The sequence below is a fragment of the Tenrec ecaudatus genome, chromosome 12 (genome assembly GCF_050624435.1).
Source record: "Tenrec ecaudatus isolate mTenEca1 chromosome 12, mTenEca1.hap1, whole genome shotgun sequence".
NCBI classification, from domain to species: Eukaryota; Metazoa; Chordata; class Mammalia; order Afrosoricida; family Tenrecidae; genus Tenrec; species Tenrec ecaudatus.
In genome coordinates, this window is record NC_134541.1 from 45,462,915 (window position 1) to 45,480,081 (window position 17,167).

Below are 17,167 nucleotides of genomic sequence, written 5' to 3' on the forward strand. Positions count from 1 at the left end.
TACTTAGCAAATGTGTGTGTAATATACATATTTACAAAAACAAATAAAGAGCAGCTGCTAAGGCTGCTTATGTACCAATACCTCATGAGATTTGGTTTCTGGGGTTGGGGGTTTGGGTCATAGTTTCGTGGAACATTACAATTCGTTCACCTACCAGCACATGCAGGCCACCTGTTCTCCCCACTGGTTTGCTGTGAGTGCCTGATGGCGTCAAAGCCTGAAAACAGTGATCCAAGGTACAACAATCACCTGGAGCAACTGAGAATTCATAGAATAGTGGCAAATCGCCTCCTTTGTGGGATAAGATAACCTTACCATTCTCCCACAGAGCAGCCAGTAAGTTTGAGCCACTTAACTTGGGGATTTCAGTCTAATACCTTTCATTGGTAATACCTGTCATTGCCTTGAGCTCCTTTAAAGGGCCACCCATAGCTCATCGGGCAGTTTTTCACACTTTAGGGCCCAGTGTACTGCTGTGGTGCTGAAGCTCTGCCAACCGTATTTCAAATACCAGCTAGGCCCCCCAAAGTGAAAGGACTCCAACAGAGTTTCCAGACTAAGAACAGACTGTGAAGAAGAGAGAGGCTGTCCACTTCTGAGAAATTAGCCACTGAAAAACCTGTGGATACCATCAAAATATTGTTAGATACTGACGGCCTACTGAATAGAAGCAGAACTATGTCAGAGATCGTGCCGGAAGGTACCGAGATGTAACTGAGGAAGACCTGCTTTCTCAGAGTCGACTCCATCAAAATGACATGAATGGAGTAAAACCTGTGAGAGTAAAGTCTGAGGATCTTCATTTGCTGGTGGGACATGACTCAAAATGAGAAAAAGCAGCTACAAAATTCTCTTAATAACCAGAACTTGGAATATACTAAGTATGAATCTAGGATAATTGGAAGTAAAAAATGCAATAGAGCACTAATGAAATAGGCATTAATGAGCTGAAATTGATTAGTATTGGCCAATTGAATCAGAAAATCCTATGTTTTTCTCCATGGGAAATAATACAATCAAAAAGAAGGGCACTTCATGCATCATCAAAAAGGACATTTCAAGATTTTCCTTGTTGTGAAATGCTCTCTGTGATAGGATTATGCTATTAGCATTTAAGGCAGTGGTTCCCCACCTGTGGGTTGCCGAATGACCCTCTCTCCGGGGTCACCCGATTCATAACAGTAGCGAAATTACAGTTATGAAGTAGCAACAAAAATAATTTTATGGTGGGGAGGGTCACCACAGCATAAGGAAATGTATTAAGTGGTCGCTGCGTTAGGAAGGTTGAGAACCACTGATTTAAGGAAACCCAATCAATGCAATTACTATTCAAATTTATGTAGCAACCATCAAAGCTGGTGATGCAGATATTGAAGAATTCTATCAGTGACCTCAGGAAAAAATTGATCAAACGTGCTATCAAGATGCATTGACAATTGCAAAAGTTGGGAGGAAAAGGGAAGGAACAGTAGTTGGAAAATATAGGCTTGCTGATAGAAAACTAAGCTGGAAATCACATGATAAATTTTGTAGGCCCAATGACGTATTCACAGCAAATATCCTTTTTTAAAAATACACATGGCCACTGTACACATGAACTTCTCCAGATATAATATTTAGTAGTCTACTTGACTAGATCTGTGGAAGGGATGATTGAGAAGCTCAATATTAGCAGCTAAAACCAGACCAGGGATTAACTGTAGGACAGACTCATATGTAAGTTCAGATTGAAGCTGAAGAAAATTAAAACAAGTCCACGAGAGCCAAAATACAACCTTGAATCTATCCCACCTGACTTTTGAGAACTTCTTAAGAAGAAGTTTGCTGTGTTGTGCATGGATGACAGAGATTTGTGAAGACATCAAGAACATCATTCAAGAAGAAAGCAAAAAGACTGGGGAAAAAGAAAATGTCCACGTGGGGTTCAGAAGAGAATCTAAAACTTGCTCTTAACCATCAAGTAACTAAAGTACATGAAAGAAATGATAGTCAAAGAGCTAAACAGAAAATTGCATGGGGCAGCTCAAGAAAACAAAGTCCCGTATTATTCAGAAATGCGTGAAGACCTGGAGTTGGCAAACCAAAGAGGAAAAACAGTCTGGGCATACCTTAAACTGAAGGAACTGAGGAAAACGTCAAGCTTGAGTTGCAACATTGAAAGAGTCTGAGGGCAAAATATTAAATAATGCAGGAAGCACCAAAAGAGGATAGAAAGAACACACAGAGTCACTGCACTAAGAAGACCTAGCCGGCATTCAGCCATTTGAAGAGGCAGCACATGGGCGAAAGCCAATGGGAAGGAAGGAGGATGTTCAAGCTGCACTGAGAAAATTAGGCACAAACAATGTTTCAACAAACTGGTGGAGTTTGAAAGGACTCACTTGTCTATGCCAGGAAATTTAGGAGACAGTTTCTTGGCCACTTGACTAGAAGAGATCCATATTTGTGTCCATTCCAAGGAAAGGTGACCCAATAGAATGCTCAAATTATAGAGCAATATCATTAACATCCCCTTTCATTAAAATTTTGCTCAAGATCATCCAGGAATGACGGCAGCAGTACATTGACTGACTGGGAGCTGGCAGTGGTTCGGGCTGGCTTCAGAAAAGGACGTGGAACAAAGGCTTTCATTGCTGACGTCAGATGGATGCTGGCTGAAAGCAGAGACTACCATGAAGATGTTTACTTGTGTCCTATTGACGATGCAAAGGTGCTCGACTGTGGAGGTTGTAACAGCTGATGGCTAGCCTTGAGAAGAATAGGATTTCCAGAAGGCTCTATACTGTTCATGCAAAACTTGTACAGGGATCAAGAAGTAGTTATGTGAACAAAACATATATGTTCTGTCCAATGAGGACATGCTGCATGGTTTAAAATCAAGAAAGGTGTGTATCGGGGTTTTACCCTCTCACCATATTTAGTCAATGTGTATGCTGAGCAAATCATCAGAGAAGCTGGATTGTATAAGAATGTGACATCAGGATTAAAGGAAGGCTATTAAAAATTGAGATATGCAAGAGGACACAACCTTGCTTGCTGAAAGTGAGGAAGACTTGAAGTACTTGCTGATTGATGAAGATCAAAGACTGTAGCCTTAAATGTAGATACAACTCAATGTAAAGAAGATTTTGGTGGAGTAGTGGTTACATGTTGGGCTGCTAACTGCAAGGTCAGCAGTTTGAAACTACCATCTCCATGGAGGAAAACAGGACTCTCTACCCCTGTAATGAGTTACAGTTGCCAAGACTGTAGTTCACTGAGGCAGTTCTAACCTGCCCTGCAGGCTCACTTTGAGTTGGCATCAACTCAATGGAAGTGAGTTTGGTTTTAGTTTGGCAAAGAAAACCAAAGTCCTCACATCTAAACCAATGGGTTACATCATGATAAATGGAGAAAATATTGAAGTTGTCAAAGATTTTGTTTTGCTTGAATCCACACTCAATGCTCATGGAAGCAGCAGTCGAGAGATCAAAATATGCATTGCACTGGGTAGATCTGCAGCACCCGACCTCTTTAAATAACGGAAAAGCAAGGATGTTACCTTGAGGAATAATGTATTCCTGAACCAAGCCATGGCTTTTCACTGGTTTCACATGCACATAAAAGTTGGACACTGAAGAAGGAAAATCAAAGGAGAATTGATATGCTTTAATTATGGTGCAGGCGAAGAATATTGAAAGTACCATGGGCTACCAAGAGAACAAACATCTGTATAGAAGAAGTACGGGAAAAAATTCTCATTAAAGGGAGGGATGGAGAGACTTTGTCTCATGTATTTTGGGCCTATTGTCAGGAGAGACCAGTCCCTGGAGAAGGGCATCATGCTTGGCAAAGTAGAGGGGCCGTGAAAAAGAGGAAGGCCCTCAACAAGATAGAGTCACACAGTCGCTTCAACAACGGACTGAAACATTAGGACAGTTGTGAGCATAGCCCAGGACCAGGCAAAGCAAAGTCCAACAAGCACCAACTCCCTAACTGGGATAAGGATCATCTGCTTCTTCTCCCACTTGGGCATTTCAGCTTTAAGTTCAAAGGAGTATTTCGATTCCTTAGATCTGCTACAGGTGAGTTTAAGGTAAAGTCCAATTCAGTCAGCGGGGTTTCCAGTTCAAGTCCTTAGTTCAAGTCCTTCTGGTGTGGTCCCTGAAAGGTGTCATGCACCTCAAGAGAACAAAGTGTACAGTCCAGTTGTTTATAGCAGGTTGCTTGCGTCAGCAACGATGGATATAAATAAAACAGGTCATAAGTGCCCAGTTAGGAGCACGATACCCAGCCATTCTCCCGTTGACGTCTGTGTACGTAATGTTCAGCATTTTTCTCAATGGTCAGTTGCCTTGCCTGGTTTACCCACCATCAGAAGTGTAATCGCTTCCCTGATACAGACATGTTGATGTGCATTCCCATTAAGGTTCACTGCTCTTGTAGGAACATCTGCGGATTTGAAATGACTACAGAACACTGCTATTTGGCAGGAACTGATTGACCTCCCTCTCCCCATAATATGAGAAACCGAACCCAGGCTGGAGTGAGGCCACATTGCTTGAAGTGGGTTTTAAGATGCTCAAATAAGGGGGTAAGATATGATTCATGGGAACTAGGCGGGCACACTACCTCTTTGTTTGGGGAACCAGGTTAAACACGACATGATTTGAGAAGAGAAGTCTGTCTTTGTTTTGGTTTCTATCCGTAGAGTAGTGGCCTCATACAATACTAGTGCTCTTGTGATTCACTAGCTTCACCCAGCATGATGGCTTCCAGGTCCACCCAGGTCACGCGGTGTTCTGTGGGTCCATCACTGTTGTTGGTATTCCATTGTGTTCATGTAGCGGAGTTTTTTCCATTCTTCTACTGTTGGACATTTAGTAGGCTATGTCCAGCGTTTCGCTATTGTGAACTGTGCAGCAATTAACTGCACGTGTCTTTTACTTCTTTGGGGTTTATTCCCAGAAGAGGTATTGCTGGGTCTCCTGTGGTATTTCTATTCCCAGTTGTTTCAGGAAGCGCGTGTTCTTTTCCACGGCGGTTGTGCATGTTTACAATCCCACCAGCAGTCCATAGCGTTCCAAGCTCTTCACACCCTCTTCAGTATTTGTTGTTCTCTTTTTTCTATGACTTCTCCTGATCCTACTTGCTTTGCTCTCCCCAGGGTATCTTACCTGGATCCTTACAATAGCCTCTCCTCTTTTCTTTACTATCCTCCAAAGAGCAATGTTGAATTCATTTTCTTATTATAAAGATCAGTAAATAACCCACTATAGTCTACAGGACAAACAGCCTATACAAAGCATAGCCTCATCAACCTTCAAGAACTACATGGTAAACCCCTCAGGACCAAGATTGAGAGTAGCAACACCATGAGGGTAAGAGGCGAGGAGAAGGGGGAAAAGGGGGAATGAATCACAATGATCGACGTACAAACACGTGTCCCCCCTTCCCCAGGGAGATGAACACCAGAAACGTGGGTGAAGGGAGACATCAGATGGTGTAAAATATGAAAATAAAAATAATTTATAAATTATTAAGGGTTCCCAAGGGTGGGAGCATGGGGGAGGCAGGGACAAAAGAGGAACTGATACCAAGGGCTCAAATAGAAAGAAAATGTTTTGGAAATGATGATGGCAACAAATGTACAACTATGCTTGATACTATTGATAGCTAGTTATAAGAGTTGTAAGAGCCCCCAATAAAATAATTAATTAAATTAAAAATAAAATAAAAGCAAAAAGAGAGAACTAGATGGTACCCAGTTACTTCTACCAACTCTTCTGATCAGGAACACAATCAATGAATCCTGTTAGATCAGGAGAAAAATGGATAATAAAACCTCAAATTCCTAATAAAAGTCTAACAAATTAGACCTACTGGACTGCTTAAGACTTGAAGAGCCTTACGTTGGTCTGAGTTACTCTTCAAACTTTGAACCAAAACTCATGCTTGTTCCTAAATAACAAATTGGCTAAACAATAATGAATATTACCAATAATATTGTGTGCCTTTAAAAACCACCTTTCCAAGACTAAATGGTCAATAATAACTTTAAAACAAGGATGAGAATGTAAGGGGGACAGGGAAACTAGATGGATGGGGACAAAACCCAACCAGGATGGCAATAATGAAGCTGTCTCTACATTATAGAGTATGTAGCCAATGTCACTGAACAATTTGTGTGGAAATGTTGAATAAGGAGCCTACACTGCTGTGTAAATACTAACCAAAAGTACACTGAGATATTATTTAAAAGTAAGTAATAGAAAAATAAGAAATCTTTATGATTCAGGAAACTTCAGTGTCCTTCTGGACAAGCGTAAGCTATACTGAAGATCGCCATGATGTGACGCCACGGGCCTGATTCCCCTCTGCCCTCTGCTCCAGTCTCAGCCCCTCGCCATCGTCACCACCATCTCTCTGCTCCGCCTTGGTTTGCACACGTTACATTTTCCTGCAGTGCTCTCCCTGTCCCTGCTCCTAGCTTTGTCCTTGTAGACGATGCCAACTTAGGTTCTGCAAGAAGCAAATGCCCAGATGGGATCAGACCGGCAATTTGTTGGGAGAAATGCCTGTGAGTGACCAAGGGCACAGGGCATGGGGCTCCTCAGGGAAAGCGTCTAAGCCAGTGGTTCTCAACCGGTGGGTTGCGGCCCCTTTGGGGGTCAAACAACCCATTCACACCAGTCGCCCGATTCATAACAGGAGCAAAATTACAGTGATGAAGTAGCAACGAAAATAATTTTGCTGTTGGGGGTCACCCGAGGAACTGTATTAAAGGGCCGCGGCCTGAGGAAGGGTGAGAGCCACTGGCCTAAGCTAGGGTGCAGCCTGGCATCTGTGGAGAGAGAGGGAAGGACTATTGGAGGTGAGGAGCCTAAGGAAGCCTAAGGAAGTCTCAGGCAGGCAGCGAGGAATCCCAGCCACAGGCTGCCAGTGGCAGGGCTCCCAGGCTGGAGAGGAACGCCTTGGCTCTTACGACCCTGTCATGCCCCATCATTGCCGGGGACAGGCACCACCTAGCCCCACCAGGCCTTAGCAGCTGCATAGGTATCTTAGGGCTTCCTTGACTCTCTCTTATTGAATACCAATAAGAAGATTTTATCCTTAATTTTCCTTTATTACAATAAAATATGTATTTTTATAAAACTTTGAGTTTGCCATTTTGACCAATTCACTGGCATTCATTCACAATTATGGTATAATCAGCATCGGTTTCCAAAGCCTTTTCATTATCTCCCGGTGGGCATTTTGCCTTTGTACACCTGAACTTACTCACTGCAGCATCCCGAGCCAGGTGCCATTGATGCCCAGTGTGTTAGTCTGGGTAGCCTAGAGAAACAACTTCATTGATACCCATATATGTGCAAGAAAGAATTTTATATCAAGAAATAATTAGGCATCAATAAAGCACCCAGCCCAGTCCAGATCAAGTCCATAAGTTCAAAATTAGCACATATGTCGAGATTAGCCCATGAATTCCTCTTTAGACTCACGAAGCACTTGGAATGATGCCGAGTGCAGGAAGAGCGCAGGCCATGGAGGGAAAGTCCTGCGGTTCCAATGGCAGCTAACGCATCTCCAGGGATCCGGCTGCCATCAGCGTGGCTCCATGTGACTTGTCAATAGGAATGTGAAGCAGAGAGTGTAGGTGTCCCTCCTCCAGGGAGGAAGACAGGAGTTCTCAGAATACTCAGGAGAAGGCAATGCCCAGAGGCCTCATTGGCCATGACCTGATTGAAAGGCTAGACTCCATCCCTTCGCTCAATTTGACAGGAGATTATGGAACTGCCACGCCCAGCTTTTAACCCCTTGGTGTCCCCACCATGTCCCTGCACTCCAGCGTGGCCTGCTCATGGCAGCCCCTGAGGTTCTTCTGAAGGCTTTTCCTTGCCCATAAAAGCATGGTGGTTGGAAGTGTCTCAGCTGAGAATGTCCAAAAGCAGTCCTGTCTCAGCTGTTGATGGGAGCCAGTGGGAAATGTTCAGATCCCTCACACCGCGCATGGGGAAGATCTGAAGTGTGTTCTTTGCATTACTTCCCCAGCAGGATTGATTTCTGGCTGCTTGCAGTGGTTATCTATTTAATAACTAAGATAAATCAAAAAGTGTTGTTAAAAAATCATCAACAGGCCTTTTTTTCTGAGGCACTTCTGGGTGGATTCGAACCTCTAACCTTTCACTGAGCAACCAAGCTCACTGAACTTGGGACCTCACCACCAGGGATTCCAACTAAAATGTTAAGTCCCCTAAAAGCACCCTTCTCCATCCTCACTGAGGCATTTTATATACAATTATGTACAATGATTTTTAAACATCCAAGGTTAAGGGGTTAAAAGTCTAGGCCTTGTTTAAACCAGAAGTGAGTGACAGAATTAAACTCTAGACTTTCAAATGTTTTGGTTTCCCCCACCCACCTGTGGAATTTCTACTACATCACCACTTGTTTAGAGAGGAGATTAAAAATGACCCTCTGAATTATTGTTAATTTTGTCAGGGGTGATCATGGGATTATAGTAGGCTAGGAAAATATTCCTCATATTTATTTTCTACTGAAATAATTTATGGATCATAAAGTCATATATTTTCACAAAATTAAATGATGGTAAAAAGACACTCATTATACAAATATTATTCTACTTTTATATGTTTTTAAAATTTCTTCATAATGTAAAGGGAGAGGAAAGCCTCTGAAGCAAGACGCCCTCTGTCATCTGCAAGTCCAAGAGAGATGAAAGTGGCCCTCCAGGGCCTGGGTGCCTCGGGCAGCTGCAGGCAACATGAGCTCAAAGAGGGAGGTGAGACCGTTACTGCAGTCCAGTTTGCATGTGGTGAGAGGGTTTCTCTGTCGTCTTTTTCAGACACGGACAACTGTGAGCGATGGATGAGCTGCAAAAGTGAGTTCTTGAAGAAGTATATGCACAAGGTAATCAATGACCTTCCCAGCTGCCCCTGTGCCTATCCCACTGAAGTGGCCTACAGCACAGCAGACATCTTTGACCGCATCAAGCACAAGGACTTCCGCTGGAAGGACGCCAGTGGGCCGAAGGAGAAGTTAGAGATCTACAAGCCCACAGCCCGGTACTGCATCAGATCCATGCTATCCCTAGAGAGCACAACGCTGGCTGCCCAGCACTGTTGCTATGGTGACAACATGCAGCTTATTACCAGGGGCAAAGGAGCCGGGACCCCTAACCTCATCAGCACGGAGTTCTCGGCAGAGCTCCACTACAAAGTGGACGTTCTGCCCTGGATTATATGCAAGGGGGACTGGAGCAGGTATAACGAGGCTCGGCCTCCCAACAATGGACAAAAGTGCACCGAGAGTCCTTCAGACGAAGATTACTCCAAGCAATTTCAAGAGGCCAGGGAGTATTAGAGACTGAGAGAGAAAGCGAGAGCGAGAGAGAGAGAGAGACAGAGAGCACGAGAGAGCGAGCTAGTGAGCTGGGGCGCCCGGGCTTTTGTGACACAGCTGCACTGCACTGATCTGCTCACCAGGAGCAAAATCCTCCTTACCTGTATACATGTATATTTGTATATATTCCATGAATATTTGTCATAACTATGTGAGAGGTGTGCAGCAGGCTCAGGTGACTGCCATCTGAAGCCACACTTGCGATCGTGAATACCTACAGACCTCTTGGATATCTTCCATGGCTTTATGCCAGGTTGAGGGGCCCGGTGGGCATGGGACAGCAGAGCAGCCAGAAGAGCCCATAGAGGATGGTGGACAGACTCAATTCACAACTGACTCGGTATTTCTGAGTGAAGTCAATGGGGAACGAAACGGAAGGTGCAAATGTTATAAGCAGTTTCTATATATAACTTATTTAATATGAATGTGACTTAAGTATAACCTTTTCTGTGGCACTGTCATGAAATTATTTAATCACTTCCCAAAGAGGACAGAAAGAAATAAGCTTAGGGAAGTGAAAGAGAATGGGAATTTTGTTGTGATTTCTTTGAAAAGGAAAAGTCCATGGAAATGTAACAAGACCAGGAAAAGGCCACCGTAAGTCAAATGTTACTTCGTCACCAAGCACCTTGCTAACTCAAAAACACCCTTGCCACTGACTGAGTGTAATCTGGAAAGAAATGGGTACCTTAGGGGCAAATCTGAGGTCTGGTAACCATATCAAAAGATGTTTTAATAAAATAGCAATATTTACATAGTGCGATAATTTTACTAAAATCCTCAATGTTTAATGTTTTACAAAAGAAAAAAATACTTACTTATTTTTATAAAGTATTTATTAAGTCATTGGATCTTATGCATCAAGCAATTGTAATATGACCTGGTTCTGTGGGGTGGAACTTAGGACAAATAAAGACTTGATTCTTATGCGATATTTTGCTTGCAAAACTCCAGGAAAGGAGAATATATAATAAACTCAGAATAAATGTGTTACCTGCATCCTTGGTTTATGATCCAAATACCGTCAATAACTCTGATGAAGCAGGGTTTCCTGGCAGGGAGAGGAAGGGGCAAACCAGGTGAGCAGACAGGGCTGCATTGACGGACATGATGGTGGGTGGTGTAAGACGTGGCTTCTTTGGCAGCGAGATCATTTGCCTAGGACGCTGGAGCCGCTGATGCAAGTGCAACCCTTTGCCCCACCCAGAACTTAGACACTCAAGCCAAGGCAGAGACTGAAGGCAGCCCAGAGGAGCAGGATCATTTCCACAATTCTGAAGTTAGGCTAGTAAGTAAAATTATACCTCATGCAAATTACTTCTTTTCCAGGTTGAAAGAAACAAGATTCAGAAAACATAAATCACATTAGAACTCATCTTTCATTTCCTACCCTAGGGCTCTTGCTATTATATCATATTTTTGGTGTCCTCATATACCTGGTGCCTTTGCTATTGTTGATGCCATCCTGCCAAGAGCAACTGCAATTGAGTAGATTCGAACTCACAGAGACCCTAGGTAGGGTTTCCCAGAATGTAAATCTTCTGTGAGTAGGCAGTTTTATCTCTCTCCAAAGGAGCGTCTGGTGGGTATGAACCACCAACCTAGTGCCACCAGGAATTCATCCTTAGAATCCCCTAATTGAACTTTGCGCTTACCAATTATTGGTACTTTAGAATTAATGAATTACACATTTCCCATTCTCAGAATATTTTTGTTCATGGCTCAATTCTAGTTGTGTAAAGAAAAGCCTTATTCATATCTGAAGGAATTTTAGGCAATGGACTGGTAGGGAAGAAAACCAGTGGTCCATATAGGAGGGAAGCAGGTTTGGCTTCTAATAATCGGAAAACCATTGACAAAAAGCGTTTCCCCACAATAGAAGGCCCCGCATTTGAATTGCGGATAAGTGTTCACACAAAAGCTGGAGAGGACGCACAGGACACCCTTGATCATGAGGACAGGGAGAAATGTACAGTGCCCTTCTCTGGCCAATGTTCTCTCAATGGTGGTACAAAGCACTGGGCATAAATGAGGCAGCAATCAAGTAAGTACCTGTTGGAACTGATAATGGTTTTATAAAATAGAGAAAACAAAGTGGGAGTGGTGGGGTGGATGCATTTGGAGTAAGAACGTGGTGTGAAATAAGAGCAAGCAAATAGGAAAGATCATGGTGTTTGGGGTATTTTCTGGAAACGAGAATGTTTGAATGAGGAGCAGAGGGAAGAAAGAAGAAAGGGATGTGCCATATGTAGGAGGTTTTTGGTAAGAATCCAGCATAGATTCTTTAGGGACAATAAAGCTTTCATTTTTCAAGTGAGAATGACTGATTCCAATGTTTTCCATGGGCTATTTGTTTTTATTCACCTACTCAATAGTTAGATGGACCGAGGGGCAAATTGAGCGTGGGGACGAACTTTGCCCCCTGCAGGCCACCCTGAAACACTTCTAGTCATGTGTGAGATCACTGGGATGGTGTCACAGCTCTAGAAACGTGCTCATCTATAATCTCCCTCTATCACAGCGAACTGGTTTTTAGTCTCAAAGTCTGGTGAATCCAATAGATTATCCTCCGAAATCAAAACACAGGTTATCCAATAAAATATGGAGGTCCTTGTTTTAGTCCCTTCAGAGTGCAGGCCCGCCCCACACGGATCCCAGGCGATTCCTCAGGGCATTGTGGATAAACTTGCTCAAGGGAAACTTGGCCAACAGCAGACTAGGATGCCTGTGACCTTTCTCTGCGACATCTCAGTGGCTGCTCTGTAGAGCTTTTTTTACCGGATGGGTTGTTCCTTTGTGTCTCTCTGAAAAGATAACCCCTTTTCTGGTAATTCCTTGGGTCTCTTTTGTGTCAGCTTTTCAACAAGCCAACCTTGAAAGAAATACGCAAAGCACCCATGGAGGGAAAGACTCAGGTCGTGACTAGCCTTCTCCAGAATACTGTTCAAGTACCCCCCACCCCCCGTGAAGACACTGCCAAGAGTTTCCACTTTATATTTCAGTTGCTAGGAGAGTAGATTCCACTATCCTAGAGCTACACGTTAAAGAATATATATTATACCAGTTGTTATTTTAAAAATATTTTATGCTTTTGTGCTCCCATGTACCATGGATAATAGGTATTTTTGCATCCGTTTTATATGTGAGGAAAGAGTCCCAGAAAAATGAAACTTGCTGAAGGACATTGCTATGGTTGTTAGGTACCAAAGAATCAGTCCCAACCCGTAGCAACCCTCTGCACAACAGAATGAAGCTCTGCTCAGTTCTGCCCCATCCTCACCATTGTTCCCAGGCTTCAGCCCATTGTTGCATCCACTGTGTCACTCCATCTTGTTGAGGTCCCTTGGCTGCCCCTGCACTTTACCAAGTACAATGTCTTTCTCCAGGGCCTGGTCACTCCTGACAACATGTTCAAACAATGTGAGAGGAAGTCTCTCCAGCCTTGCCTCTAAGAAGCACTTTGGCCAGACTTGTTCCAAGGCAGACTTGTTTGTCCTTTGGGCCGTGCCTGGTACTTCCCATATTCTTCTCCAGCACCTCAATTCTAATGCATTGATTCTTCTTCAGTCTTCCGTGTTCAGTATTCAACTTTCACATGCAGGGAAGGTCGATGAAAATACCATGGCTTGGGTCAGGCACACTACAGTCCTCAAAGTAAGCTCCCTGCTTCTCAACACTGAATGCTGCAGACTGCTGCTCCCATGAGCTCTGATTGGGCCTGCAAGCAAGACAGCATCCTTGCCAACATCAATCCTTTCTCCACTTATCATGATTGTACTCACCTATTGGTCTGGTTGTGAAGATTTTGGCCTTCTTTACATTGCGTTGTACTGCAGACTGAAGGCTGCCATCCTCCGCCTTCATCAGCAAGTACTTCAAGTCCTCCTCACTTTAAACAAACAAGGTTGTGTCATCTGCATATGGGAGGTTGTTTAAAAGTTTTCCTTCAATCCTGATACCACATTATTCTTTATATAATTCAGCAAACAGATTGAATAAGTATGGTAAGACGACCCTAAAGCATACCATTCCCGATTTTTTAATGTAAAAATATTTAATACATTCAAAAGGAGTTCTTCTTCATTAGTTTGTTAAGATACTGTGCATTATGCAAATTAGGACAATCTAGCCTTTTTGTGTTCAACCAGTTTTAAAGAAAATGTTTATGCTAAAGAAATTTTGGCTAAAAATATATTTAAATAAAAATGTCAAGGATTGTCTATGGGGCAGATATCATTGCGCGTATGAGTGTTTTGCAGATTAAGAATTACTTTGTTTCTTCCCTTTAAACTATAGCCAAAAACATAGTTTAGTTAACAAGTCTTGATTAGCCATCTAAATGTGTATCATTTAAAGCACCAAAGATTAACAAGTACCTTGAAGCTCCTCCCGTATCCTATCTTCATCTTCACTGGAGTTAGGTAGATAGGTTTGAAATTCCATCTCCCAAAGCTCATGTTTTTGAACTTCCTGCTAAGCTCTGTAATTCTTTCATGATCTGTCTCATCTCAAGGCATCTCCACCATTGATGCTCCCATTGCAGGTGAAGTACTTCAGTGGATATGCTGTTAAACCCACTTCCACAGCTAGTTCCTTGGGCTCCTCATAAAACGAAACATCATGTGGTTTAAACTTCAGCTTGATAAAAGGACAACTACTTTTCAAATTCCAGGCCATCATAATCCTCATAAATTTTACTGATGGCTTCAGAAGCATCAGAGTCTCCTACTGCATAATAGTACTTCAGTCGTTGGAATAGATGATCTTTCAAGTCTGTGGATGCCTACTCTTTTTCAGGGACATCTCCAGGAAGAGCAACGTCACTGGACCTTGAACTTGCTCTTCCTTCATCTTCTCCTTTCCAAACTCTGAAGGAGAGACCATTACATAAAACATAACGCCTCTTTTAGGATTAAATAAACTGAAAAGAGCCAGCGAATCTTGCGCCTTCTGTCTACCCCAGTCCATGTAGTAAGCTGCTCATTGATGTGCAATCTCATCAGCCCTAGGAGGTATCTTTATCTAAATTCTCCAAGCACGTGCAAAATCAACTTCTTCTGGAAGTAATTCTTCATCATCTTCATCTTCAGAACTAGTTCCTGTCTCTCCTTTCAGGCTCACTATCACTTTCATCCTCCTCCTCGTTGTCATCTTGCTCGTTTTCATGATCACTGCTATCGCCGTTATCTTCATTAGAAGTTCCACCAGCACCTGAGATTTCATCTTCACGTTCCTCGTCATATGTCTTGTTGGCATGTTCTGACTATTCCACCGGGGAATCTTCATCAAGCGTTTGGCTTTCTGTTCAGTTTTCATAACCATTTCCTAATTGTATTTCTTGTGTTGTCTCAGAACACTTGACCTTGGGCAATTTCACAATTTTACTGATGTCCAGGTCAATTCCCTTTAGCTTTCATTTGGGAAAGTGGTCTGCACTATGCTGAATAATGTCTTATTCTCTCCTGTATCTTTCCATGTAAACTCTCTGCTCTGATTGTTGGGGCTTACTTTTGAATCCAACTCCTAAGATGTAAAAGATGGTCTTTCTTTCTGAAGTCTCTCAGAATTATTTGATTCATTTTCACTTTCAGAATTCTTTGGATTTTTTTGGTGTCTGTCGTTTTCTTTCTGACAAGAACTTTTTAATCTATTCCTCATTTAATTTGAGATTTTTTTCTTATTCATTTTCTTTTGTTTCAGGGCCTTGCTTTCTTCATCAAAGAGGTCCTGAATCAGAACCAGATCATAGTCATAGAATCAGGTCATAGTAACATTTCAAGTCCTCCATAGCGCTATGACTGATGGGTCTTTTACCCACAACACAGTGCAACTTGAACTTTTTGTCATAAAACATGGCTCAGAACCTCTGGTCAATCTTGACTTTCTTTTTAAGGTTTAACTTTTGTCTCCCATTTCTTCTATCACTACCCAATGTTTCATCCCACCAGCCTTCTTTTTCCCAGTCTAACAGTACATGTAGCAAGCAGACAAAGGGATGTCTGGGGAGTGTTTTTAATGATTTGGTTCAAGTAAGATCTAAAATCATAGCTTTTGGGAGAACCACTTGTTTGGACCTGTCTTGTGCCAATCCTCAATTTTGATCTTGGCCTCCGACGAGTCTTGTGTTTAAGAGCAGGGTCTCTGAAGACATCCTTGTTGACTAACGACAGTTTCATCCAATGGATGTCCATAGAGCACCTTGTGGGCATGAGGTGATTGTAGTTACACACCTTCACAGAAAATACTGAAATACCTTCACATCATCCTTTCTAATCTGCTCTGTATTGTTCCAATTTTAGTATCTATGCTGCCAAGCAAACACTAATTAGGGCTTTCTGATCACTTTCTGTCATTCCTCAAAATCATGGGTCCTTGATAGTCTGCCTAAAACACAGATCACTTAACATTTCTTGTTTGGAAGTCATTTGTAACCTCGTGCTGGAAAAAGACTTGAAAAACAAATAATGGGATCCACTCCTATAATCCTTTGCATGACTCTCAGGCACTCAAGCTGGGCCAAACTACTTCAGCTTTCAGCCCAAATCTTCTAACATCAGCAATGATATCCCTTGCTCCACTTCCCCTTCTGAATCCAACCTGAACCACTGGCAACTCCCTGTCAGTGGACTACTGCAACCATTGTTGGATGATCTTCAGCAGAATTGTACTTGCATATGATATTAATGATAGTGTTCTATAATGTGAGCATTCTGTTGGGTCACATTTCTTTGGAGTGGGCACAAATATGGATCTCTTTCAGTTACTTGGCCAAGTAGTTGTCTTCTAAATTTCCTGGCATAGACTAGTGAGTCCTTCCAGGACTTCATCAGCTTGTTGAAGCATTACATTTGGTCTTCCATCAACTCCGGGAGCCTCTTGTATGGCTAGTGCTTTCAGTGCAGCTTGAACTTCTTTCTTCAATATTACTGGTTCTTGCGCATATGCTGCCTCTTGAAAGGGTTCCATGTTGAGTGGTTATTTTTGGTATAGTAACTGTGTATTCTTTTAATCTTCTTTTGGTGTTTGCTGCATCATTCAATGTTTTGTACAGAGGATCTTTCAAGATTGCAACTTGGGACTTGAGTTTTGCCTTTAGTTCTTTCACATTGACATATGCTGAACACATTCTTCCATTTGGTTTTCTAACTCTAGATCTTTGCACTTTTCATGATAACACTTGACTTTGTCTTCCCCAGCTCCCCTTTGAATTTTCTGCTCAGCGTTCTGGATGCATCAGTTCATCCAGGTCTTTAACTACTCTGTGATCAAGAGCAAGTTTCTGGGTGCCTGATGGACTTGGTTCAGTGGAACATCCAAATGAAGACAGACTGGGGGAAAAAAAGTCATGGTTTCCTACTTCTGGGGGAAAAAGGTTTAATAAAAACCAATAGAATACATAGCAGCAGGACCTTGATGAAGGGCAGGAGGATGACCCTCTCAGGTCAGAGGGCACTCAAAATACAACTAGAGAAGAGCTGCTTCCTCAAAGTAGAGTTGAATTTACTGACATGAATGTAGCAAAGCTCGTGGAACCTCCATTTGCTAATGTTGCATGACTTGAAATTAGAAGAAATTGCTGCAAACAGCAATCAGAATGTGGAATGTAGAAAGTATTAATCACAGACTATTACAAGATATAAGGATGTAATGAAGTTAGTGAGCTGAAGTTGCTGGCTTAGGACATTTTGAATCAGGTAATACCATTGGTCTACTATGCTAAGAATGACATATTGAAAAATAACAGTATCACATTCATTCTGAAAAA

General features: G+C 42.4%; 1 protein-coding gene and 1 pseudogene across 1 annotated transcript in view; one reads left to right on the forward strand and one right to left on the reverse strand.

Moving 5' to 3' along the window:
• ISM1 (isthmin 1) overlaps positions 1-10,301 on the forward strand; it is a 97,382-nt gene extending 87,081 nt beyond the window's left edge. The window contains exon 7 of the mRNA XM_075527973.1: positions 8,846-10,301. Within this exon, the coding sequence (XP_075384088.1) occupies positions 8,846-9,363 (518 nt within the window). The 3' untranslated portion in view covers positions 9,364-10,301. The remainder of the gene's footprint in view (positions 1-8,845) is intronic.
• Positions 10,302-13,767: 3,466 nt separating this feature from the next.
• LOC142422647 (ESF1 homolog pseudogene) lies at positions 13,768-14,724 on the reverse strand (annotated as a pseudogene).
• Between the last annotated feature and the right edge of the window lie 2,443 nt (positions 14,725-17,167).